The 24482-nt window shown below is 42.7% G+C and overlaps 1 protein-coding gene across 1 annotated transcript in view; it reads left to right on the forward strand.

Moving 5' to 3' along the window:
* Window positions 1–23614: 23614 nt before the first annotated feature.
* Window positions 23615–24482, forward strand: part of fbn1 (fibrillin 1) — a 101161-nt gene continuing 100293 nt past the window's right edge. The window contains exons 1-2 of the mRNA XM_047362738.1: window positions 23615–23863; window positions 24012–24303. Coding sequence (XP_047218694.1) covers window positions 24113–24303 — 191 coding nt within the window. The 5' untranslated portion in view covers window positions 23615–23863; window positions 24012–24112. The remainder of the gene's footprint in view (window positions 23864–24011; window positions 24304–24482) is intronic.

The raw sequence follows: 24482 nt of genomic DNA on the forward strand, positions 1-24482 counted from the left end.
CCAATTGTTAATATGAATAATTTTTTTGAACCCCATTTGTGACATGACAGTGTCAGAAACAGGAAATGATAGGCATTCAGGATAATCTCCCCATTCTGTGGCTTTAGTTGGGATCCAAAAAGTAGAAGTTTTTGAACTCTTTGAATTCTTTTGGAGTATCAAGTGAAGGGATGATGAGCCTGAGGGCATTACCTTAAAACACACACACACACACACACACACACACACACACACACACACACACACACACACACACATTTCACAAACCATTCCCAGACACTGTAGCGTCTTAATGGAACAGTTGAAACCTTAAAAAGCGCCCAGAGTACAAGAGCATGAAATTGTTTCTCGATTCAATGTTATCAGAGTCACGCAGAGTTCAGATCTGGAAGGAAACTAACAGAAACTTGGCTGTGTTGCAGCAGTCACTGCAATGCTCCACATATATGCACTTCTAAAGGCAGTTAAAAAAGCAGACACTGAGTCATATGAGGCTTACAAACAAATACAAGCTAACAAAACAAAACCCAGGGTCTTTCACCTGGTTCTATTTTCTGTTTGCAAAAGTTCAGATCCAACAAGTTACATGCAGTAGAACAGGGAACCAACAATCTCTGTCAAACAAGCAAACAGCAAGTTGCTTTTGGCCAGAGTGGGTGCAGAGCAGAAGTTTGGATCTGTATGTGCAGGGATCATCTCTTTGTTTAGCCGCGCTCAACTTTGGCTGTCACTTTGCTTTGCTCTCAGGCTTCAACATGACGGCCAATCTTTGAAGCCACTATGAAAGTGTGAAGTGCTGGCAGAGATTTCTGAGGAGAAATACACTCAGGCACACACCCATTCACAAGGTGGAGACTATCACATGTCCATAAGTTGCTGTGTAAAAGTGCACGTATCTACAGCTTTGCCTTAGCTGCAACCATACCTCATGGTGTGCAGACAAAGTCTCTGTGACTGCCACATCACTGTTGTGTTGGTTATTTGGACATGCGATGGATTGCTGGCATTGGTAAGGAGATGGTAAGTTTGTTGCTAAATCTTAATGTATGTTTTTACACATTGGATAGGATCAAGATAATATCAATTACACTCAATAGTTTATCGATTATTGGGATCTTTTCATCAGTTAGATCTTTTATTTTCTGTTCTTCTAAACTCCTCATCTCCCATTCCTTTTTCACAAAATAGATGCCTACGGGGTTTTTTTCCAACCGCAATAACGATAAAGCTGTATGAAAAGTGAAAGATATCTTTATATCTGCTGAGTTTTTTGGGCTTCTTTCTATGTCTTGAACTCCCCTATAGATGATAGCTGTGAACAGCTGGTAGGAAAATTTAGCAAGGATTGCTTTCCATCCCTAAGATGGTCAGATTTGTGTGGGGGGCACCAATGTACATGGGCATTACCACCCATGTACATTGGTGGTGGTGGGGGTGGGGGGTGTAGGATAAGTAGGCTGTTTGAGCAGCCTGGGTACAATCCAATGTGCCCCACAAGGAATAAAGCTTGCATAAATCTGTAAGTGTTCAGACACAGTGAGTGGACAGCACAACATTAACACTTGATGCCGTATGGCAGCTCAGTGTTGTAAACTAAAATATTGCATGTAAAATAACTGAATAGAATAATAGAGGACAATATGTTATGAACATGTTTAGAGTAACATTTATTGTTGTCTTTTTTAAAAGTCAGCAAAACAAACCATCCAATTATTAAAATCTAGCTGATGTTATTCAGTGCTGCATGGCGTCATGTTTTACACCTACACTCCAAAGAAAAACAAATTAAAGTGGATCAGTCGTAACTGGTGCACTGCTTGCTGCCACCTGTGGTCTTATTTCTGGGAAGGTGGAAGTCAGACATGGAGGTTTTCGAGTGGGGGACACAGCTTCATCATATTCTCTGGAACAATCTAATGTTAAAACATTTGTTAATTCATGTGTCATGTAATTTCTCATTTCTGCTGCTTTACATTTTCAGTCCAGTAGAGATTTTATGATGAGTATTTAATGCTTTTTGGGAAGTTGTGATTCCAAAATGGGTCAGGTTCCTCTCATTTTGTTCCACATTAATCATTTAGAAACTCCACCAGTTTTTTGTGATCCTGGAAGTGTGGTGCTTCTATTTCAGTTTCCAACCTACAAAAAAGGGGACATAAAGGCAACATATGAAGCTTCCACAACTATTCAGCATTTTCCACTCATTTAGGACTACTTGTTTTTCATTAATATTTTTTCCATTACGGCAAAAATATACACACTGCAGGGTTCTGAAGGAGCTAACAAATATTCTGATAACCAGCACTCAAAGAAATTCTTAAGATTTAATGTGGGCAGGCAGAGCGTATAGTTTTTCAAAAATATACATTCACCAGCTTTCTAATAGGCACACATGTTCAATTATTACGAATAGTGTATCAACAAAAGACATAACAGGAAATTAAATCATTTAGGCATCTCAAACCCACAATCACCAAATCTCAGTCTAATAGAGCACATTTAGGATGTGATGGAACTGAAAGTGTGCATCATGGAAGTCCTCTTGACTTATCAGTATCGAGTCAATAATGACCAACATCTCTGAAGAATGTTTTAGAAACCTTATTAAATCAATGCCACAAAATAGTCTTAGCAGGGTATAGCAGGGTATACCTAAAGTGGCCAGTGAACATCTGTTACCATTAGTTTGTACATGTGATTTCTAGAGATTATGTCAAGCCTATGTTGTGTTTCATGAACCAAAATTTGGCCCTTGCTCTGACTTTAGAAACCCCAATTAGGGTCTACACAGTATTTGCATCCAGATATTCCCACTACAGGAGTAACCTCCAAAACAATTTACATAATTGTATGGTTTATCAACATTTGAATATTTCAAAACATCTGACCAATAATACTCTTATTTTCGGGAGGAACTTAATTTTTGCACAGGAATTGTTACACATCTCTATTAATGTATTTTAGTGAATACATATATTTAAAGACAATTTCCTAGTCAACTTTTTCTCCGGTGGCTGTGGAATACAAACACTTCACATTTGCACCAACAATAATTATTTTTTTTTTCATTTGAAAGCTCATGTTAAGAATTATGTGGATTTAGTGGATTGGACCACTTGCCTTAATCCACCAGGGAATAGATTATAAGAAATCAGATTAAGTATCATTTCAGAGTGTGTGAGTCAGGACAATAACAACATCCAGGTTAAGTGCACCAGTACTTTAATCCTGCTCCCAGGGCACTGAGAGATGACTCACTATCCAACCTCACGTTGTTTCCAGCTCATTCCTCTCTATTGCTTGGAAACGTCATCCTCATACCTCACAGTATTTCTGATTCATTCCTAAGGGGAAATCATGTTTAGGGTGAATGAGTGCATGCGGCATATACGGGTGCAAACAAGGAAGCTGAAGAAACTGAAACGACTGCTCCAAATATTTATCATGGCTTTGTTTATGCTGCAGCTAGGGCCTATACTGTAAGTCATGTTTGTGTTAGTGAAGGAGAGCTTTCTGGGTAATAAAAAGATGTTCTTAAACAGCTCACAGATTATCTCAATATTTTATATTCATTACCTACATAAACCATAAACGAAAGCACCAACCTTCTTGTCACTGAGTTACATGCGATTCTATACAAAGTTTGTGCATTTGGGTCACATGGAAGAAGCAGGAGGAGAGGAGAGAAAGTTGTTTCTGCTGCAGCTCATTTTCTTGAAATATTTCACATTAATATTGGCAGCAGTTGTGCTGCAGAAGACAAAAGGAAATGAACCGTGGCTGCTGGAGCCAAACACAACATACAGTGTGAGAAAGTCTGCTCCAGTTGCTGCTCCCAAAACTGTGAGAGACAGTCTCAGTCTAAGCCACCAAAGTGCCTTGGCATTTATTACTTATAAGATTAGTTAAATCAGAGCTAGAGAACAACTGGATTCTGTCACAATTCAGCAACAACAGGTTAAATATATAAAACAAGTTGTTACCAACAAAAAAGGGATGCGGTGGTCTGTGAAATTCTGAGCACAAACAAGTGGGCTGCTAAAGATGTTTATCTGAACCCTGTTTTAGTCTTCAAACTTTTTAGCTCTGCCATTTTAGGCACCCAGAGTAAACATTTCCTAAAATGAAACCCACGCTTACTTCCCTCGAAGAAAGGAGATTAACAGAGAGAAGGATGGAGACACAGAAGTGGGCGTTTGGGTGGGTGGAGCGAGATGGGAGGGGTGTGTATCTTCCAGCAAATGACACTCTCTCTAAAGCAAAAGGCATCAGCTTTCTCCAACACTATGTCTTGTGAAAGAAAAGCATGTCCTGAAGCTTCCAAAGAAACATTTCTGCAGTGAACTCAGCTCTGACGTCACTCCAGTGACTCCAACAGCACTGTGGGAGTTGTGTCGAGTGCGCATTCTTCTTTAATGGGTCTTTCGTAGTCTCTGTAGTGATGTGTTCTGCTAAGGATGCTGTGTTTGTTGTTTTTTCCTTTTGCTCTTGATAGTGCGGAGCAACTAATGAATCTACATTCAATTTGTTGGAAAAACATTTTTAAACCATTTGCTGGGAATCCCCTAACTGTGCTGCCATTAGGTTCCGCCTCCAAGATCAGGATGAATTCAATGCCAACCTTAAAAATGGTTTTGGATTTTATGTCATATTTTGAAGCTCTTACTTCAACAAAACCTTTCAAACTTTACATGGATTTCTACTGCACTTTGAAAATTATGGTTAGCAATGCCTTAGGTGTAGAAACACAACCCAAGTCTGCAAATTGTACCCAAAATCTATTTCCTTGCTTGTTGCTAACTTCTGCCAAAAGTGTATCAATCCCTACATACCACACAGTTAAAATAACCAACACCGTTGCACAGAAACATGTCTACAGTAAAATACAGTGAAAAAGATTTTGATTTTAATTGATCTCTCTTTCACCAATTACTGGTGTGCAGGGTGTGATGCAAATTCTTTCGAATTGTCCTTGGTATTGCAAATAAATCTCTGACCAATTGTTGACCCTCAAACTCAGGAGGAGCAGTGTGGCTTTCATCATGGCTATAGAACATGGAGTAGATATTTGCCTTCATGGATTTGCTGAGGGGTCATGGGGTTTGATTGTGCAGGCAATGTGCTTTATGGACACGAAAAGGGCATAGAACTGTGCTCCCCAAGGCTTATTATGGAAATGCTTTGGGGATATAGGGTGCTGGGTATGCTGTGATGAGTTATTTGGTCCTTGTATAACCAAAGCAAGAGTTGTGTCAGTATTCTCAGCACAACAGGACTTGTTACCGGTGCAAGTTGGCCCCCCTCCACAATCCTGTTTGTAGTGTTCATGGGTGGGATCCTAAGACACAGTTGGATAGAGAGAATGTATCTTTATGCCGTGAACTCAGTGCTGGTAGGATAGACCAGGAAATGATTGATTGACTTAAGTTATCAGATCCGGGCTGTTGTGGTCTAAAAAGCAGGCGGTCAAGAAGCAAAGCTCTCAATCTACCTGACCTTCATCTGTACTCATTAGATACGATCATTCCTGAATGAACAAGAAGCCCAAATATAAGCTGAGCTTTCTTCTGTTGGGTGGCTGCCCCAGTCCCCAAAACCCAGCAGCCAACCCCCCACTCCTGTCATCTGTTGAAGTTTGGGGTAGAGCCGCTGCTTCTCTGTGCTGAAGGAAGTCAACTAAACTGGGTCAAATATCTGATGAGGATGCCTCCTGGACTTCTCCTTAAAGATTTCTCCATAGAGATTTACCTGGCATGTCCACTGGGAAGAGAACACGGGGCAGCCCGAGAACTCACTGGATGGACAATATATATATATATATATATATATATCCCCTCCTTGAACCGCCACCTTAACATGGTGGAGGGGTTTGAGTGCTCAAATGATCCTAGAGGCTATGTTGTCTGGGTCCTAAATGCCCCTGGTAGGGTCTCCCATGGCAAACAGGCTCTAGGTGATGGGTCAGACAAAGAGTGGTTCAAGAATCCCTCATGAGGACCAAAATATCGAGGCACATGACGTCGCCCGGTACGGCGGAGACGGGGTCCCACCCTGGAGCCAGGCCTGGGGTCGGGACTCGTCGGAGAGCGCCTGGTGGCTCCTCGCGGGACCCGGCCGGGCCAAGCCCGAACGAGAGACGCGAGGCCATCCCCCAGTGGGCCCACCACCTGCAGGGGGAACCGTGAGGGACCGGTGCAAAGAGGATTGGGTGGCGGACGAAGGTGGAGACCTCAGCGGCCCAATCCCCGGATGCTTAGGCTGGCTCTAGGGACGTGGAATGTCACCTCGCTGGGGGGGAAGGAGCCTGAGCTTGTGCGGGAGGTCGAGAGATATCGACTAGAAATAGTCGGGCTCGCCTCCACGCACAGCGTGGGCTCTGGAACCCATCTCCTTGAGAAGGGTTGGACTCTCTTCTACTCTGGAGTGGCGGGGAGAGGCGGCGGGCTGGTGTGGGTTTGCTTGTTGCCCCCCAGCTCAGCCGTCTCGTGTTGGGGTTTACCCCAGTGGATGAGAGGGTCGTATCCCTGTGCCTTCGGGTTGGGGAAAGGTCTCTTCTTACAGCTTTGTTTGGCTGTAAGAAGGGTGACCGGAGGGTGTGTTCCAACTACAGGGGATCACACTCCTCAGGCTCCCTGGTAAGGCCTACGCCAGGGTATTGGAGAGGAGAGTCCGGCCGATAGTCGAACCTCGGCTTCAGGAGGAGCAGTGTGGTTTTCGTCCCAGCCGTGGAACACTGGACCAGCTCTATACCCTCTACAGGGTGCTCGAGGGTTCATGGGAGTTTGCCCAACCGGTTCACATGTGTTTTGTGGACCTGGAGAAGGCATTCGACTGTGTCCCTCGTGATGCCCTGTGGGGGGTGCTCCGGGAGTATGGAATTGGGGGCCCTTTATTAGGGGCCATCCGGTCCCTGTACGAGCGGAGCAGGAGTTTGGTCCGCATTGCCGGCACTAAGTCGGACCTGTTCCCGGTGCATGTTGGACTCCGGCAGGGCTGCCCTTTGTCACCGGTCCTGTTCATAACTTTTATGGACAGGATTTCTAGACGCAGCCAAGGGCCGGAGGGGGTCTGGTTTATATATATATATATATATATATTCTTGGGTCTTCTTGGGTCGTCTTGGTGTCCTTCAAAAACACTGGAGAAAGGATGTTTGGGTTTCCTTTCCCAACCTGTTATCTCTGCAAACAAAAATCAAATATATCACAATGGATGGACGTATGGAATATTACTTGTGCTGTAATCTGAATATTATCGGTCACTGATGTCAATTGAACTGTGAGTTTTGTCATGCAGCCCTGCTTCTAAGTTCTCAGGCTGACCGAGTCTGTTGCAAATTACTGCTGGTTACAAGACATTGCAAATATGAAATTGGAGGTTTTGAAACACCAACCTTAAACCAGTGGGTGAGATATTAAATAATATGTAACTACTTAAAGAGGAAGCAGGTTTGTTTTAAGGATATCTAGTAGTGAAATTTATCTAACTGCTGTTTTCTCCAAAGTGTCTGAGGGAATTAAATGTGCTTACGAGGAAAATTAAAAAAATGAAACATCACTTACCACACAAATTATACTTGCTGTTTCTTTTCTCACGACAGAAGCGCACATGCCCGAATTGTTTTTGAGGGGGCTTGCCCTGTTGTTTCGTCCAGTCATGCACATTCTGTAACAGCCGCAGGCACCGTGAGTGATATTTACCAAACAGGAAGAGCAGAAAAGTAGAGTTTGAAAGCATGTCCATTTTTACAAGCATATGCACGGAAATAAATATCTCTAAATGTTTGATAGACTTGTAAAACTGACTTAAAAGTTATATCTATGAGACCAAACTGTATTAGGTATGCATTTCCTCTACAGACTCTCCTTATGCTACCTGTTGTTGAATACAGCCGGATTTTATTAGCAGCGACCTAAGCTAGCAGTGGTTTATATCTTCTAAGTCTCTGTTATACCATGATGGAGGAGGATGGTTCATTCCGTTAAAGACATGCTGCTTTAATTGTAAATATACACGACTGGGAAATTAAATCCTAATTAAATCTAATTCTTCATTTTGTACAATATCTTTGCAAATGAATTAGCCAAACATTTAGATGACAGTCTTTCAGTAATGCCAAATTAGATTAGGAAACAATTATTAACTGTCTGCACATCACAAATAATTGATACAGTGTTATTCACAGGGTACAGCCCCATACATTGCTCATCAAATATACTAAATTACACTTTTATTGAATTATGTATAGAATAATGTCTTGTACTGGTGTAATTTCAATTAAAATGCACATTTTGAGGCTGTATGCCTCTGTATAGCAAACGTATTTGTGCTTTTTTGTCTCTTTTTGTATCTGTTGCTGATTGAGGTTTTAGATCTCGACACAACTACAGCAGACCAATATTTTCATATGTCTCAGCCAGGCTGCATTGGAAGCCTGTCATCATCTGGTAATCCAATTTTATTGGTGTTATAGACAATGTTTAAATGTCTGCCTCTCTCCAAAGCCTCCAGGTATTTCACTCCTTTTTTACTCCTCTGCCCAGTTTATGCATATGTTGCACAGGTTGATCTCTGCTATACCTAGAGAGAGAGTTGAGGGTCTGAGATGATGGAGAGTCCATCTTACTGTCAAACATCCTCTCCAATCCACAGTGGCCAGTTCCGCTTTCTCCCCAGACTCTCTCATTCCAGCTCAAAACCTTTTATCCTCTGAGCAGCTGTCTCCTCTGCCAACATCCCCAGCCTGTCATGCATACCATTTGCAATAACTAATTTGTTCACGTTTCACAGTGGTTTACATATTGAGGTACATTTCCGTTCTCATTTACACTCCCATTTCTCAAGGATGAATTGCTCCATTATGTGACCTATTTTTTTCAGTATCAGAATAAGCTTTACTGGCCAAGAATGTATGCACAAACGAGGATTGTGACTTGGGTTTCAAGCACTCACAGCATACAGACATTAAGTATAAATATATAAACTTTAGATGAAATAAAAATAGAGATAAAATGAGCAGTATGTACATTCAATTCAATTCAATTCAAATTCAATTCAAAAATACTTTATTAATCCCAAAGGGAAATTAAATGTTGTTATAGCTGATATTATGAAGGTTTCCTCAAAGAGCCGTTGTAGATGCTGATGGCTGTGGGCCGGAATGATCTCCTATAGCTCCGTCTTACAGCAGATCTGAAGAAGTCTCTGACTGAAGACACTCTGTTGTTGTAGGACAGTCTCATGAAGAGGATTCTCAGGGTTCTCCATAATGTTCTTCATTTTATGAAGAATCCGTCTTTTCACAATGATCTCCAGAGGTTCCAGAGGAGTCCCCAGAACAGAGCCAGCCTTTTTTATCAGCTTGTTGAGCTTTTTTAAGTCCCTGGCTCTGATGCTGCTTCCCCAGTAGATGATGGCAGAAGAGATCACACTCTCCACAACAGACTTATAGAAGATCTGCAGCATCTTGCTGCAAACACCAAAGGACCTAAGCTTCCTCAAGAAGTACAGTCTGCTCTGTCCCTTCTTGTAGATGGCTTCACAGTTGCATCTCCACTCTAGTCTGTTGTCCAGGTGAACACCGAGTTGTTGAGGCCTCCACCTGAGTCTTCTGGAGTTTCTGACAAAGCAAATCAGGTTGGACTGTATTAAATGCACTGGAGAAATCAAAGAACATGATCCTCACAGTGCTACTGGCTTTGTCCAGATGACAGTGGGTTTGTTGAAGCAGGTGTATGATGGCATCTTCAACTCCAACTCCACAGCGATAAGCAAACTGAAAGGGGTCCTGATGGTTTACTGTTTGCTTACTCAGGTGGGCCAACAGGAGTCTCTCTAGGACCTTCATGATGTGAGATGTCAGGGCAACAGGTCTATAGTCATTGAAGACTGATGGGTGAGTTTTCTTTGGTACCGGAACAAGACAGGAGGTCTTCCACAACACCGGACCCTTCTTCTGGGCCAGGCTAAGGTTGAAGATGTGCTGCAGAATCCCACAGAGCTGCTCTGCACAGGCCTTCAGGACTCTAGGGCTGACATGATCTGGACTTGCAGCCTTATTCCTATTCAGTCTCTCCAGTTGTCTCTTCACCTGACTTCTTGAGACACACAGGTGGAAGGGGGAAGCAAAGGAAGCATCAGCATCTTCTGATATGGTTGAAGGCAAACATGTAGAAGCAGAAGGGTCTAGGGCTGAGGTGGAAGATAAAAAATGTGAGGTGTTACTGGACAGCTGTGGGTGCTGTGGGTCAAAGGAAGATGGAATGTCTGTTTGGCTGTGAGCAGGAGAGGAGGATGCGAAGCTTGTTTCTGAACTGAACCTATTGAAGAATGTGTTCAGTTCATTGGCTCTGTCCAGACCTCCATCGGTCTGATCATCCTTCTGCTTGAAGCCTGTGATCTTCTTCATCCCTGTCCACACATCTCTGATATTGTTTTGCTGGAGCTTGCTCTCCAGCTTCTTTTTGTACACCTCCTTGCTGTCTCTTATCTTGACTTTAAGTTGCTTCTGTATAATCAATAATTCTCTGTCTCCCTCTCTGAAGGCTCTTTTTTTCTTGTTAAGCAGGTCCTTCAGGTCACTGGTGATCCAAGGTTTGTTATTGGGGAAGCATCTCACAGTTCTGGTGGGGATGATGTTATCCACACAGAAGTTTATATAGTTGGTTACATACTCAGTCATGGCATTGATGTCCTCTCCATGTGGCTGGCACAGTCTGTAGCCTCAAAGCAACCTTGCAGAGCTTCTTCAGCTTCCTGTGACCATTTTCTCACAGTCCTCTTTATTACAGGTTGTCTCTGAACAAGAGGCTTATATTTCGAGCAGAGAAAAACAAGATTGTGATCTGATTTGCCTAGAGGAGGTCTTGCTGTAGAGATGTATGAGTCCTTGACATTTGCATAAAACAAATCCAATGTTTTGTTTTCTCTGGTAGAGCAGCTGACAAACTGTTGAAACGTTGGAAGTGTAGCAGAGTGAAGCATGGCTAAAATCACCAGAAATTGCCACAAAAGCATTGGGGTTTTGTGTCTGTAGCTTAGCAACAACTGAGCTGATGGCATCACATGCAGTGTGTGTCGGCAACAGCGGAAGGTGGAACGTAAACTGTTGCCAAAATAACACTGGTGAACTCTCTGGGTAAATAATATGGACGAAAACTTACTGCCTACAGTTCAATATCTGGACTGCAGAGATGACACTTCACAGTTACATGTCCTGGATTACACCATCTGTTGTTCACAAGTACTGCCAGTCCACCTCCTTTACATTTGCCGCTCCTCTTTAAATCTCTGTCTGCTCGTATGGTTAAAAAGCCTGGCAGAGAGACACTGGAGTCGGGGATATGATCCTGCAGCCATGTCTCAGTAAAACACATAATACTGCATGCCCGGTACTCTGGCTGGGTCCTTTGTAGGGCTTGGAGTTCATCCAACTTGTTTCCCAACGATCTCACATTGCCCATTAAAATTGACGGAAGAGATGGTTTGAACTTCCTCCTTCTCTCTTTTCTCTTAGCTCCTGCTCTGCATCCACGACGTCTCCTTTTCAACTCATCAGGGATTTGGGGTTCTAGCTGAAGTATTATTTGAGCTTTTGAGATATTAATCAGCTGCTCCCAGTTGTAAGAAACAACCCTGTTACCATGGCAATGCATCATAACAAATGTCCAAAAATAGAAAGTATTAAGAAAAATCCTCCAAGCTGCACAGCATCCGACACTGGAGTGGACAGTCATCCAAAAAAAACAACCGTATCCACCACAAGAGGAATAGTTTCCAAAAAAGAATAAATCAGAATCAAAAGTAACAGAGCTACTCCGACCTGCTGTCACCTTGAGTGGCGCAATTCTAGGGTCAATTCTAGGGTTGGTGTACCTATACATGTATGTATAAGTACAACATTCTTATGTAAAGAAAAAAAAAAAAAAAAAAGAAAGGCAATTGTGGTAATGCAAATATACTTATTTCATTTCACAATGGAGTAGCTGACTACTCAGCCTGTAAGGTATACATTGTGTTCATCAGAGAAACAGCCTGGGGAAAGTCACTCTTTCTCTGTGGTAGCTATTTTTTGCAAATAGTGCTCTGTAGCACCGATCTGAAGGTCTAAACAATCCGTGTCAAGGATGTGTGGTATCAGTAGACATGTTAGCTGTCTTTTTCCTGGCCCTTGACCTGTACAAGTCCTGGATGGAGGGAAGGTCAGTCCTGATGATCCTCTCTGCAGACCTAATTGTTTGTTGCACTCTGGACCTGTCCTGTTCTGAGAATGAGCCAAATCACACAGTGATCGATGAACACAGGACAGACTGAATGATGGTAGTGTAGAAGATGACCAACTGCTCCCATGGTAGATTGTACTTCTTGTGGTAGTGTTGGGGCCATCCATTTTGGTCGCACATTTTGACACACGCAGCTCAACAGATGTCACAGGTCTGACCTCACCAAGAGTGTAAAATGGAGTTTCGGTGCCATTTCCAGCCTGTCTCACATGACAGCGTAACGGAGGCGCATATCTGGAGACAAAAGCTCGTAGGCGAACTTTTGCTCCACAAGGCCATTCCCGGAAGAGCTTGAAAGCTGAAAATCTGTCTGATACGAGGAGATCAGAGGATTTATTTGCCGATCAAAGACCACGCCACACTTGGCACAGGTGAAACCCACAGAGGTTCTATGTCCAAGGATATGAGTTTCCATCCTTGTTGATTCAGTCGACTAAACGGTTCGTCATCTTTTCCCCTCCTGGACGGATGAGAAGTTACAGTTTTTTTTTTTCTTCTCCTTAATTCGATCACGGACGCGTGATCCCCCTCCCCTCTTTTTCTTCAAACCTGATCCATCCTCAACCGGTGGAGAAAAGAAATCAACTTCAAAGTAATTTCGTTCTTTCCATATTAAACCGGATAGGTGCATTTAGGGGTCTGGGCAGGATGAGGCAGTTAAGGTGATGTAGGATCACCAGTAGTTAATCTAAGGTATTAACTTGTTGCATGCAATACTGATTGAATTATGTTATGCTGAGTTGTGTTTGATGTGGTGCGCAAGCGCTGCTGAATTGTGCGTGGTTAATGTTTGTCCGGCTGATCCCAAATCAGCCAGGAGTTAGAAGTTGGACTTTTAAAAGTTTTTCATTTAAAGCAACTGCGGTCTGGGCCTCGCCCAACCACTCTTTGTTCCAGTTTTATTGCTGGAGATTTTCCACTGAGTTCCCGCCTCAGAGTTTATGACCCTTTGTCAAGATTTGGGGCGATCAGCTGGTTGTGGCTAAAGGGGCGTGGCCCCACCGTTTCATCAGCTGATCGCTGCGATTGAGACATCAACACGACAGGAGGATTTCTTTCCATTTAACCCAAATCACACATTTTGTCCATAAAACTGCTGGTTTGATCTTCATAGACACTAAATGCGCATATATATTTTTATTTTATTATTATTGTTAAGTAGTCATTTTTATTCCCTTTGTGTAGAATAGTGCTTGTTAGTTAGGTGAAGGTTTTTGGACCAGAATAATGGTATATCAGGATTATTTGGCTTCAATAAATCTTCATATTTATAATTAAGAGAACCGTTTGTGTTTATTTTGTGCAAGAATGATTTATCTGTCAAAACAAGGTCGCAGTTCCCCCACCTTCGGTGAAGTAGTTGAATAAACAGTGACAGTTGGTGGTTTTGATTAATAATTTGTAATTATTAAAGAGCTTTGAGCCCATAATCACAACACCATAGGATATCTCTGATTTCTATTCATAAGTAATGATTTTTGGCTAAGAAATAAAAAAAATTCAAATTATGATTTTAAATTATAATTCTTGATGAATATTAATTAATCAATAATCATAATCCTTACAGTAGGTTGTTCTTCTTGAATTAGCATTTTAAACACTATATCAACATTTAAGTACAAGAGGATGATTGATTTTTTACAAAGTGTTCTATGTAAATGGTAAATGGACTGAACTTATATAGTTCATTACCGGTCGTACCGACCACAATAATTGCTTTAAACTAGATAAAGCACTAGATAAAGTCTCTGCTTACTATTGTAAACAAAGAGATGTTAACAGCCGAGAACAAAAGAATGTGACCATGGCCATGATGTTAAATTATTCCAGATGATGTAATCAATGACTTGAGTGCATAAAACAAATGTGAAAAGTGTTGTTCTAGTTGTTCTAGTTAAAGATCCTCCTTTTCAGATCAAATGAAAGATACAGCATTAAAAGAGAAAGTTAATGTTTGTGGCATGCTCCATAATTATAAAACATCATAAAGCAGCCAATCCTTCATCCTTCACTATCCAAGATATTTATATATTAGTTTTAGTAAGAAAATAAAACATCAGTTTATTTTGTCCCTCCTGTGTTGCACTAAGCAAGATAAGATGAAGAGGTTTCTTGCACAATATTTTCTGTATAGATATGACATGAAGCAAAGGCCTGTTTTCCATACTCATTGCCCACCAGGATGGATAAGGACCCACATTTATTTTGCACCAGTGAGGAGAAAGCTAAGGAAGATTTAACAAGATCTCCAAAGCTTACCGTTTGAAAACTGTTCCAACCCATTCGTACTCATACTTGTTGTCTTCCGCTTATCCATGACCTTGACACAGGAGCAGCAGTCTAAGGAGAGATGTCCAGACTTCCTTCTCCCCAGACACCTTCTCCAGCTCCTCTGGGGGAAACCCAGAGCATTCCCTAGAAATCTTGTACATTAAAGTTATGAACATGACCAAGGGCAGCGCTGCCAGAGTCCAAAATGCACCAAAAACTGGTCTGACTGAATGACGGCAATGCGATCCAAACTTCTGCTTCGCTTGTACAGAGAACAGATGGCACCTGACTGTAGTCTTGGAGCATCCCCCATTGGGCAACATCACATGCCTCGTTCTACTGGTCCTCATGAAGGCTTCTTCTTCTCTTTGTCTGACCTGTCACCCAGAGCCTGTTTTCCATGGGAGACCCAACCAAGGGTATTTAGGCCCTGGACAACATTAAATCTAGGGATCATTGGAGCACTCAAACACTCCACCACAGTAGGGTCGTGGTTCAAGGGGGGTTCCAATATGTTCCAAGCTATTAGTCACCAAGTCGCCATAACAACTATTGGAGGATCTGTTATGCTGTAGGCCTCTTTCCCCTTCTAAAACAGTTGAGACCTTGCATATGTGTGTGCCATCATGAACTATTGCGTTTGCAAGAAAACTGGAAGTTGGTTATCTATGGGTCTTAACAGGATAATGAGCCAAACCATATGGGCAAACAACATGTTCTGCCATCTTCCACAGTCATCTCAGTCCAAAACCTAAATTAATTTGTAGTATTCTAGAGGAAAAGACTAAGTAATGTCCTGCTAGTAAAGGAGGTTTGAATAAAGTATATAACTATGCCATTTATGTGCAGAACTAAAGCATGGGATTCTACTTTCTGCTTACAGCTATCCCTAAAGTCTGCTTTTCGAGAACATTGATTTTTCTCTTTTAACCTCAGATAAGATTTATAAACTCGCTTTACATTATATGTAATTGCTCACTAATGTCAAGCTATAGGTAAACATCACTGGTATAGGAAAAATAGGCTAAACTCCAAATCAAACTGGATCTATACTGTACTCTATCTGTAGCTTTCAACCATTCCTGAATGTTACAAGAGTCTTCACACAACCAAACACGCAACCACAACCCAGAGGAGCCCGATTGGCCTGAGGTGTTTCCTCTGCAGGTATGCTTCTATGGACCATTCAAGTACAACTCATATACTGGTTTATCTGTAAATCAAAACATCTTCAAAGTAATTTAACCTTTTTTATCATCAAATGTCAGCATAATCATATTAAGAAATCCCTAACCAGCAGGATTGACCATTTCCAAGTGATTTTACAACTGTATAATCCATCTATCCATCCATTGTTTATACACATTTATCCCTTATAAACAGAAAATCAAACCCAATCTCCAGTCAGTTTTGTGCAGGCCATTTTTTAAAATGTGAGAACATATTAAAAAAATCTGGTTGTTATCAGAAATTCTTTACTCAATTCAATGTTGAATTAAAAAAAACAAAAACAAAAAAAAAAAAATATATATATATAGCTTTATACAAAACAGGGATTTTGGAGAGTCGTAATACCCCCAAAATATGAACAGGAGCTGTTTAAAGAAACATTCCTGTACAAAAGTAAGGATGAGAATTCTATATTCTAAAAGAGGACAAAAGTCATAGGGCTAGCAGGAAACATGGTAAAAGGCAAAGCTGGGCAACCTTAGCTATTCAATGTTTAAGAGCTCTGCGGGAGCCTTAACAGGACTTAACCAAAGTATGAGTGAAATGCTGTTTAAGCCCTCTGTTTAAAAAAGTGCAAAGCAGCAGAAGTGCACATGAGTTGAACTCTGGTGCTGTCTGACAGTAGGCAGTCTTGAGGCAGACCTAAATTCTTGGCAGTCTGTTCGGTAAACCTGGTCTTGTCAGCAGTGATGGAGAGGCCATGCGGAGGGCAAGACTTAATACAAAAAAAGCAGTACAGTATTGATGAGGCTAAGTTTGAAGTGGTGGTCAGATTACCAAGAGAGGATATTAGAAGGACAAGAGAAGATCTGTGCCAAAATTAAGATTTAATGAAGCAAAGCTGATATGTGTCAGATAAAGCGTTAGATGAGTAAAACAGGGTTCATAATCATGTTTTAAACGTGTTTCAAAACTATTTACCACACATCAAAACATAATCTAAGTACAGATTAGGGTGAGTGAAAGGTGTCAGACCGAGTAGCATAGAAGAAAGAAGGAAGCCAACAGGGAAGCTGATGTGGAATATAATGCAAAGTGACAGCTATTGGATTCAGTAACATGCAGTGAGGTTTATGGCTGGTGAGAAACTGACTTCTTCACATTTAGATTTACAAACAGAGTAGCTTATTCACCATTTGGTTGGCAGCAGTTAACAGGTTATGTTTAAAATCTCATATCAGCTTTCGTTACACATACAAACTGTAGCACACAAAGAAGTATATATTATAAAAAAAACTTTATTATGGTCTTATTTTCACTTATAAATGAAGTTCATGCACCGCTCTTTCTGAACAAAGTCATCTGCCAATTGTTTGTAGAAGTTTTCCTTAACTTTCTTCAGTTTTAAAAGTCTCTCTGTCTCAATGAAGATCATTGCCAGGGAAGAAAGTTGTCCTTGATCAGTCCTGTTCTGACTGCATGTTTTGAGTCTTTTCAGTGCTGAGAATGACCACTCAACCAATGCTGTAGCAGCTGGAACAGTGAGCGCTAGCTGGAGCTACTTTGTCGCTTTAGGAACAGTGTAAATGAGATCCTTCTGGACCAAAAAGCTGAGAAGCTGTCCAGGAGACACCCCTCACCGTTTGTGAGCTATATAGTCCAACGAGATCCATCTTTAGTCTCACAAAGTCAAAGAATTTGGTATATTTTGACAGGCTCTCCACTTTCGCATCATGAAAATGTTGTGACATTTCACAGAATTTTGCGCAATCCACCAAACCAAGGAAAGCCAGCTCACCAAAATGATCAAACCTAGCTTTTATTTGATGGTTTGTGTTATCCCGAATGTTACATAACAGTCATTTTCCTTCATATCCAATCGACTGTCTGCCTCCACTCTCTGTCAGGCCAAGTGTGCTGCATTTCTGCTCAAATCAGTCATAGAAACTGTCGCACTGCAACACTGTCACGGATGCGTACAAGTCAAATTTAATGTCCATCACTTTGTTTGCAGCACTCTGAAAGTGCGTTAGTTTCATTGAAAATGTCCTCATGTGTCATTAGAAGAAAGCATGTTGATGCTTTTGACAGCCACCCATAGTATGCTGTTGCCATCACCAGCATGTCATTATCCCAGCAGTCGGGATTTTCTATAATGATCCGAAATAATGTGCGCAGATCATTTTGGTGCATGGTTATTATCTGCAGCAGTCTAGAGTTAGAGCTCCATCTGTTAGCAGCTGCTCTAGGTAAACGGCGCTTGACAACATCATCCAGGAAGTGAGTGTGCTTTGTGGACTTGCTGAAAAATGACGCTAGGCCCTCATTTGTTTTAAAAAATGCGTGACACTCGGGCAAACACTTTGCTGAATGCAATAGCACAAAGTTCAGCTTGTGTGCGAAACAGTGGGTAAACATGGCACTTTTTCTTGAATTTTAACTTGCACGCCATTAAGCTCTGATGCAATTACTGCCGCCCCATCATAGGTCTGAGCTACAAGCTTGTCAACACAATCATACTTCCCCAACACTCTTAGGACATACTCAGCAATGTCCTCACTCACATCATCAAAATCCAAAAACGCCTCCTTTACCTGACAGTCTGCTTCAGTGTTAGCCACATACTGCAACATGACAGAATTCTTGGTTTGTGACATCTGTGGTCTCGTCTACTTCTACGGCAACAAATGGGATTGCACCAATCTCCTTTTTAATGTAATTTCTAACGACATTAGCGACTGCTTTGATGAAATCATTCTGCATTTTATTTGACGAGCCAGAAAATACAGTGGATGTCTCTAAATTTCTAGCTAGCCTGTCATCTTTCACAGTAAAAGCATATAAGAGTTCAACATAGTTGCCACTATTGGCAGAGCCTGTACCTTCATAATTTCCACAAAATGCCAGCTGCTGTTGGTTGAGGAAGCTGTTGGCATTGATGAAATCTTTTAAAATCTCTCAGTTCTCTTTTGCCTTAGCATTGTGGATGCTGATGTTGAGTCGTGGCTGTTGGTCCAAAGGCAAGTCTATCCTGGACATCCCAAATGTTTTTAGCCCGATCTGGCTTTGAATGTGAGTGGTCGCTCATGTTTGACGAGGCTTCTTTGCAAATTCTTCTGGTCACAATATCCCATCTGAGTCCAGACATTGTCAAAACAAGTTGACAAAGAAGGCAGTCAAAAGCAGCAAATGCGGTTTCTTGCTGGACACCCACACAGCCAGCCTTTTCGTGTGTACCACTCCATTTTAAAAGACCAGGTCTTCTGTCCCATAGTCCTAAGCAAACCCTTTAGCTCCTGCTTTGGTCTTCTGGTAATTATCTCGTGCTTCGATTGAAAGTCCATTTTAGAAAACTGTTGGAGTTTAGATATGTAGTCCTCCATTTTGAAAGTAAGGCCAGAGAAGAGGAAAAACATAAATGGAAGGCTGCACTTGACTTCTAACTGTTGATTGTAGCTTGCAGTCACTTTTTCTTCTGCTGAGGAGTCGCAAGAATCACTGGGATCATGAGTGCCCCCTAACGTAAGGCAGGAGAACTGCGTGCCTCACTTAGTGCCTTTTAGCAGCCATTTTATGATTGCTCAGTGCAAAAACATGTTACACAAACATACAGTTGTTGACAAAAAACACTGAGCATTAAATACTTAAGCTAAACTATGGAAATTAAGTTCATAGAGCAAAAGCGTTTGAATATTTTAATAGCGACATACAGAGAGACAGCAATACTGTCTCACTGCATAGCATGCCAGCATAGTTTAGCTGAATCATTGCACAATCCATGGCGAGGCTCACCTGGCTGCTGCCTCAACGCACGTCTCACAGCACATCTCTTCTCAGTATTTGAACAGTAAATGTGAAAATTCAGTGATTTTGAATTACAAAAAATGAATAAATCTAAATCTAGTGATGTTAGAAAAAAAATTACTTTATAGTGGAAATAACTAGATAAATATAACATTTTAACTATTTTTTTCATTTTGCATTCTTTTCTTTCCATGATGAAGGGTGAGGCAATACCTCTCCTGCCTCCCCTGACTGCACATCATTGGTTGGATTCAGATAGCAAACTTCAGAGAGCTGACTGTATATTCACAGGGCGTGGTGACAGACATTAGACAGAGGGTGAAAACTATCACTGCACTGAACAAAATTCCTCAAATCACACAGTCTGCACAAGGTAAATATTTGCAGGATATTCAACTTTACATAAAGCAGCACCAGAACTTTCCTTTTGCACAACTAAAGAGGGTTCAATGTGGAAGTCCTTAGAAAAACAGTTCAAGTTCGGGCAAGTGAGACCTATATAAAATCTAGCCATGGTAATTTTGTGAGCAGATGTGCACTTTGGTGCTACTTTCCACAGAGTAAAATGTTTGCCAATAATTTAGCATTAAAATGGCTCAGAGTAAAAATCCACAGTTGCAGTGTTTTAGTTTAAGAGCAAATAAAGATCATCAAAGCTTTTACTTTTCTGAACTTGGTAAGCTAGTGATCTTGGAAAAAAACTGTACAATGTATTCATGAAGTCAATTTCTGCCACTGTGATTAAAAAAATATATATTTCTATCTCATAATCTTAAAGTGGTTAATTGGAAATAATGAGGTAGTTCATCTGAGTCTCATTATTATAGGGTTATGAGCTTATGAAGGAAGGGCATTTCTGCCACTCATGAAGAAATACCGTATTCCATAATTATGAGAAACCCAAGTCAAAATTATCTCCGAATAATATCTCTGAAAATTTTAAATTTTGCAATAGCTAAAGGGTTCCTTTTTATTGAAGGAACCAGAACCCAGGATAGTTTTCTCGGGCTGTTTTTCTACCCCTTCCCATTTCCAGTGCAGTGGAACCATCTAAAAGTCTGAATACCTGTCATGATGTGGGGTTGTTTGGTTTTTGGTTTCGGGTTTTTTCCTTATGTTTTTCACTGTTCAAGTTTTAAATCATGTTTCTGTTTATTTTCCTGGTCATGCTTTTGTTTTGTCGTCTTGTTCATGTTTTGTCAAGTTTGGTTTTCGGATCTGGTTATGCTTTTGCTTCATGTTTTTCTAGTTTGCGTTCAAGAGTCTCTGTTTTGTTCCAGTCACGTTTTGTTCTGTTAAGTTTATTCGGTTCACCTGCTTCAAGTTAATCTTTCTCCTTGCTCTACCTGGTTTTCATGCCATATATTCACACCTGTTCTGTTAGTCGTTGCAAAAACATCTCTCATGCTCATGTCTAGCTCTCTAACCAAGTCTTGTTTTTTTTTTTGATCATGTCTTGCCTGCCCGTTTGTTTTGTTCCTGCCTCCTGCTGAGTGTGAGTTTTTGTAATTAAACCTTTTCTTCACTTACCATCACGATGCCTGCTCGTCTGCATTCTGGAGTCCAGTATCAAGTAAACCGTGACAGTATGTTTCCGCCAACAACGGACCTCGCGGATGAGCATCAGGCTGGCTCCATTGACCTCCTTACTTTCCTGTCTCGGGAGGCGGAGAAGTCGTTGCGCCGTTCTGCGGGACTGTCAGTGCCGCAGTCGGCTTATGATGGATCCAGGTTGGCGATTCCAGTTCCGGGGACAGGTCCCCTTCGTCGCCGTTATCCGCCTCCTCCCCTGGTTGTGCACTCTGGTCCGGCAATGAGGCCCACGTCCTCCTCCCGCCGCAAGAAACGCCGACCTGCTGGGGTTCCTAGCCGGTCGGCTGGCAAGGAGGTGGTTTCCCTGCCAGCCTACGTGAGGGCTGCAGCAAGTAAGCCCGCATCTTCGTCTGCCACAGCACTGTCTCCCAGGCTCGCTGCACCTCCGCCCATGCCGTCTGCGCTCGTTCCAGCCCGGTGTTTAGGGGCAACACCTGCCGAGCTGGAGCAGCGCTTGAGGTTCACTGCAAGCCAAATAAAGATCCTCAGGACGACTGCTCTCCTGTATTCCTCTCCTGAGCTGATGGAGAGGAAAAGGCAGATAGAGATGGAGTATGAAACGGCAGTAAGGTTGTTTTACTGCCATCCTCCTTCATCCACACCAAGCCACAGGAGTGCTGATGCAGAGCAGCCCAGTCAGGTCTCCAGAGCGCCGCCGCAGAGCAGCCCACGTCAGGTCTCCAGAGCGCTGCCGCAGAGCAGCCCCCGTCAGGTCTCCAGAGCGCCGCCGCAGAGCAGCCCACGTCAGGTCTCCAGAGCGCTGCCGCAGAGCAGCCCATGTCAGGTCCACCACAGCCTGACCCACCACAGCCTGACCCTAAGTCAGCCTCTGCGCACGTCACTGAGGGTCCTGCCGACGCCTCGGCCCCTGTTCCTAGTCTGCAGGGGTTCAGTGAGGAACTGGTCCTTGTTCTGGCTTCTGAACCCTGTGATGAGGGGTTCAAGGAGGAAGCACCGCTGAACCCTGTTCTTGAGGGGTTTAAGGAACGTTTTGTCCTCGTTCAGGCCTTTGAACCCAGAGCTGGGGGTTCGCCAGGCTCTGCTACAGCCTCTGAGGGTTCGCCAGACTCCACGCCTCTGGGGTTCCACAGAGTTTCTGGGAGGTCCTCTACTCTGCTCAGTCGGCCTCCTGATCTACCTGCAGTTTCCCGTCACAGGCCGCCACTTTCTCTACGCTTCTGTCGGCCTCCACGTCTTTGGTGCAGGTCGGGTCGCCCGCCTGAACTCTGTGCTTGCTCGGGACGAGGTCGCCCGCCTGAACTATGTGCCTGCTCGGGATGAGGTCGCCCGCCTGAACTCTGTTTTTGTTTCTGGCCCTCCTACCGAGGCCCCCCGCCTGAACTCTGTTTTTGTTTCTGGCCCTCCTACCGAGGCCCCCCGCCTGAACTCTGTTTTTGTTTCTGGCCCTCCTACCGAGGCCCCCCGCCTGAACTCTGTTTTTATTTCTGGCCCTCCTACCGAGGCCCCCTGCCTGAACTCTGTTTTTCTTTCTGGCCCTCCTACCGAGGCCCCCTGCCTGAACTCTGTTTTTGTTTCTGGCTCTCCTACCGAGGCCCCCCGCCTGAACTCTGTTTTCGTTTCTGGCCCTCCTACCGAGGCCCCCACCTCGGGGGGGGGGGGGTTCTGTCATGATTTGGGGATTTGGGGTTGTTTGGTTTTTGGTTTCGGGTTTTTTCCTTATGTTTTTCCCTGTTCAAGTTTTGAATCATGTTTCTGTTTATTTTCCTGGTCATGCTTTTGTTTTGTCGTCTTGTTCATGTTTTGTCAAGTTTGGTTTTCGGATCTGGTTATGCTTTTGCTTCATGTTTTTCTAGTTTGCGTTCAAGAGTCTCTGTTTTGCTCCAGTCACGTTTTGTTCTGTTAATTAAGTTTATTCGGTTCACCTGCTTCAAGTTAATCTTTCTCCTTGCCTCACCTGGTTTTCACGCCATATATTCACACCTGTTCTGTTAGTCGTCGCGGAGACATCTCTCATGCTCATGTCTTGTTCTCTAACCAAGTCTTGTATTTTTTTGATCATGCCATGCCTGTCTTGCCTGCCCGTTTGTTTTGTTCCTACCTCCTGCTGAGTGTGAGTTTTTGTAATTAAACCTTTTTTCACTTACCATCACGCTGCCTGCTCGTCTGCATTCTGGGGTCCGATATCAAGTAAACCGTGACAATACCAGGGTTGAAATCTGCAGAAAACAGCCCTGGTAGGGAAGGTTTCAATAACATTCTAATTTATTGAAGATGACTATAATTCTGATTTCCCTATCTCATATTTAAGCTAAAAATGATTTTTGTCTTGTCACTGGGAGAAATTGAATCCATACCTCACTGTGGCAGTTAAACTATGGTGCAGTTTTCAGTGCATTCATGAACTCACTCACTTTGCTTTTGTATCGCGAGAACAGAGCACAAGACAAAAAAATGTTTTGGGGAAAGTTGAGCAGAGCAGGGATGAAGAAAACTCTTTGCTGAGAGAGAGGGAGAGTCACACAGAGTTTCACCATTCCCATCTTCTGGAATGCATCCGCTCCTCCGACTTACCAGTGCAAAAAACAACTCTCAGCTACAGGCGCATGAGGAGTCTCCAAACATTACAATGCGCACCCACTCATAGCAACTGCAGGCGAAAGCTTAGAGTGACTTTTACTCTACGCAGTTTTTCTGCTCAGAACGTTTATTCTGCTGTTACCTGCAAGTAAGAGTGAAGCAGTCTTGAGTCGGGTCCCAGGCGAATCTCCTTCTGTGGAGACAAGGTAAAGTACCCTACCAACATACTTAGATTTGTTTTTAGTTAGAAAAGTGAGAGTATAAGTTAATTGTATTTATTGCGCATTAATTATCTGTCTCTTTTTCATTAGTTTCTTTACATTATTCATGTATTTATTTTATAATGTTTTTCAGCTTTGAATCCAGACCGCGGAGGTCCGACAGTGCTGGGAAACTACTTGAGTTTTGTTTTTATTATTTCACCGAGCACTGGAGTTGCGCTCTTTAGAGAGGACATGCCGGGCAGAAAGCGTGCAGAACGGCTGCTGCAGTTGGCCGTGGCTCTGCTGGCCTTGCTGTCGCTCTTTGGGGAGCTCGGAAGCGCTGCAAAGGAGGTTGACACCGAAGACGGCGAACCGGTGACCAGGCACACGGACACCAGAGCCAACAGGGCTAAGAGGAGAGGGGGAACGGATGTCCTAAGAGGGTAATCTGGCTGTCTTTTCTTTTCATTTTCTTATTCAGATTAACATAATTTTAGTCTGATTTTGGACCCTGGAGCAGGTGTCTTTACCTTCTGTCCTGATCTTTAAGGAACAATGTAGACCAAGACAGATTTCTGTGTGTGTGTCTTTTAATAAGGCATGCTGAGACTCATGAGCGACA

The sequence above is a fragment of the Girardinichthys multiradiatus genome, chromosome 4 (genome assembly GCF_021462225.1).
Source record: "Girardinichthys multiradiatus isolate DD_20200921_A chromosome 4, DD_fGirMul_XY1, whole genome shotgun sequence".
Lineage (NCBI taxonomy): Eukaryota > Metazoa > Chordata > Actinopteri > Cyprinodontiformes > Goodeidae > Girardinichthys > Girardinichthys multiradiatus.